The sequence below is a fragment of the Oryx dammah genome, unplaced genomic scaffold (assembly GCF_014754425.2).
Source record: "Oryx dammah isolate SB20612 unplaced genomic scaffold, SCBI_Odam_1.1 HiC_scaffold_9883, whole genome shotgun sequence".
Lineage (NCBI taxonomy): Eukaryota > Metazoa > Chordata > Mammalia > Artiodactyla > Bovidae > Oryx > Oryx dammah.
In genome coordinates, this window is record NW_024079365.1 from 1 (window position 1) to 1,141 (window position 1,141).

A 1,141-nucleotide genomic window follows, 5' to 3' on the forward strand; every position below is an offset into this window, starting at 1 on the left:
GTTGTGGCCTGGAGCCCACAGTGCAAATGTGAGAAATTCATGTTTTCTTTAGACAGTCAAGCTCGAGCAGGACTGAACACCCTCCATGGACTATAGGAACTGGCACCCTGCCCAGGCTGCCAGGGAGCAGACAGTTTAGAGATGCTCAGCTCTAGGGCCCACCGCCTAGAATTTCGCCACACCCTCCCCCTGCCCCACTCCAAATTTTGCCTTGTCCCAAGCTGTGCTCTTTCCTCCCGGCTCCTGGACCATTTCTCCTGTGACACCCCCTCCCTTTTGCTCTCTGTGCAGCTCACTCAACGTCACCCTGGGGGCCCACAACATCATGGACCGAGAGAGGACCAAGCAGGTCATCCCAGTGAGAAGAGCCATCCCACACCCACGCTATAATGATGAGACTGGGGCCAATGACATCATGTTACTGCAGGTGGGACACGTGGCTGCACTGACTCCGGGACACTTCCATCCAGGGTTCTGCATCCCCCATGACCTCATTCCAGACCCTCCTCCTGTACAACCCCTCTGTGGTCCCAATGCTGAGAAGAAGGCAACCCCATTACTGTCCTGCAGCCTCTGTGGGCCAACAGTAGGTGAGAATGCTTTTCCTCTACATTCAGTTGACTAGGAAGGCTGACATGACGGATGCAGTGAGCCTCATCAGTCTGCCCAGGAGCTTGGAGAAGGTGAAGCCAGGGATGATGTGCAGTGTGGCCGGCTGGGGGCAACTGGGGGTAAATATGCCCTCTGCAGACAAACTTCAGGAGGTAGATCTTGAACTGCAAAGTGAGGAGAAATGTATTGCTCGCTTCAAATACTACATCCCCATCACGCAGATATGTGCTGGAGATCCAAGCAAGAGGAAGGATTCTTTCTCGGTGAGTTCCCCAGTGTTATCTGTACAAAACCCTGGGCTCAACTGAGCTGGGATGATGGGTGGCCTTGGGAACAAAACTCGCCCCTGTGTCCCCAGCCTGTCCTCCTATCTGAACACTGTCCTGTGTCCCTGGGGGGTGAACACTGCCCCACAGTCACAAATGGGTGAGGCTTCCTGCAGGAGGAGCAGCAGGATTGTCAATGCAAGGGTGAAACTTCAGGACCAACAAGGCCCTGATATCAGCCAGGACCCCTAACTGAGCCCACC

The 1,141-nt window shown here is 54.8% G+C and overlaps 1 protein-coding gene across 1 annotated transcript; it reads left to right on the forward strand.

Moving 5' to 3' along the window:
- Positions 1 to 221: 221 nt before the first annotated feature.
- LOC120860133 (mast cell protease 3-like) lies at positions 222 to 1,135 on the forward strand (the record flags this gene model as incomplete). The annotated part of the gene is made up of 2 exons (XM_040235944.1): positions 222 to 427; positions 618 to 1,135. Coding segments are annotated over 2 exons (509 nt in total), but the record flags the coding sequence as incomplete, so codon positions are not given.
- Positions 1,136 to 1,141: the final 6 nt, after the last annotated feature.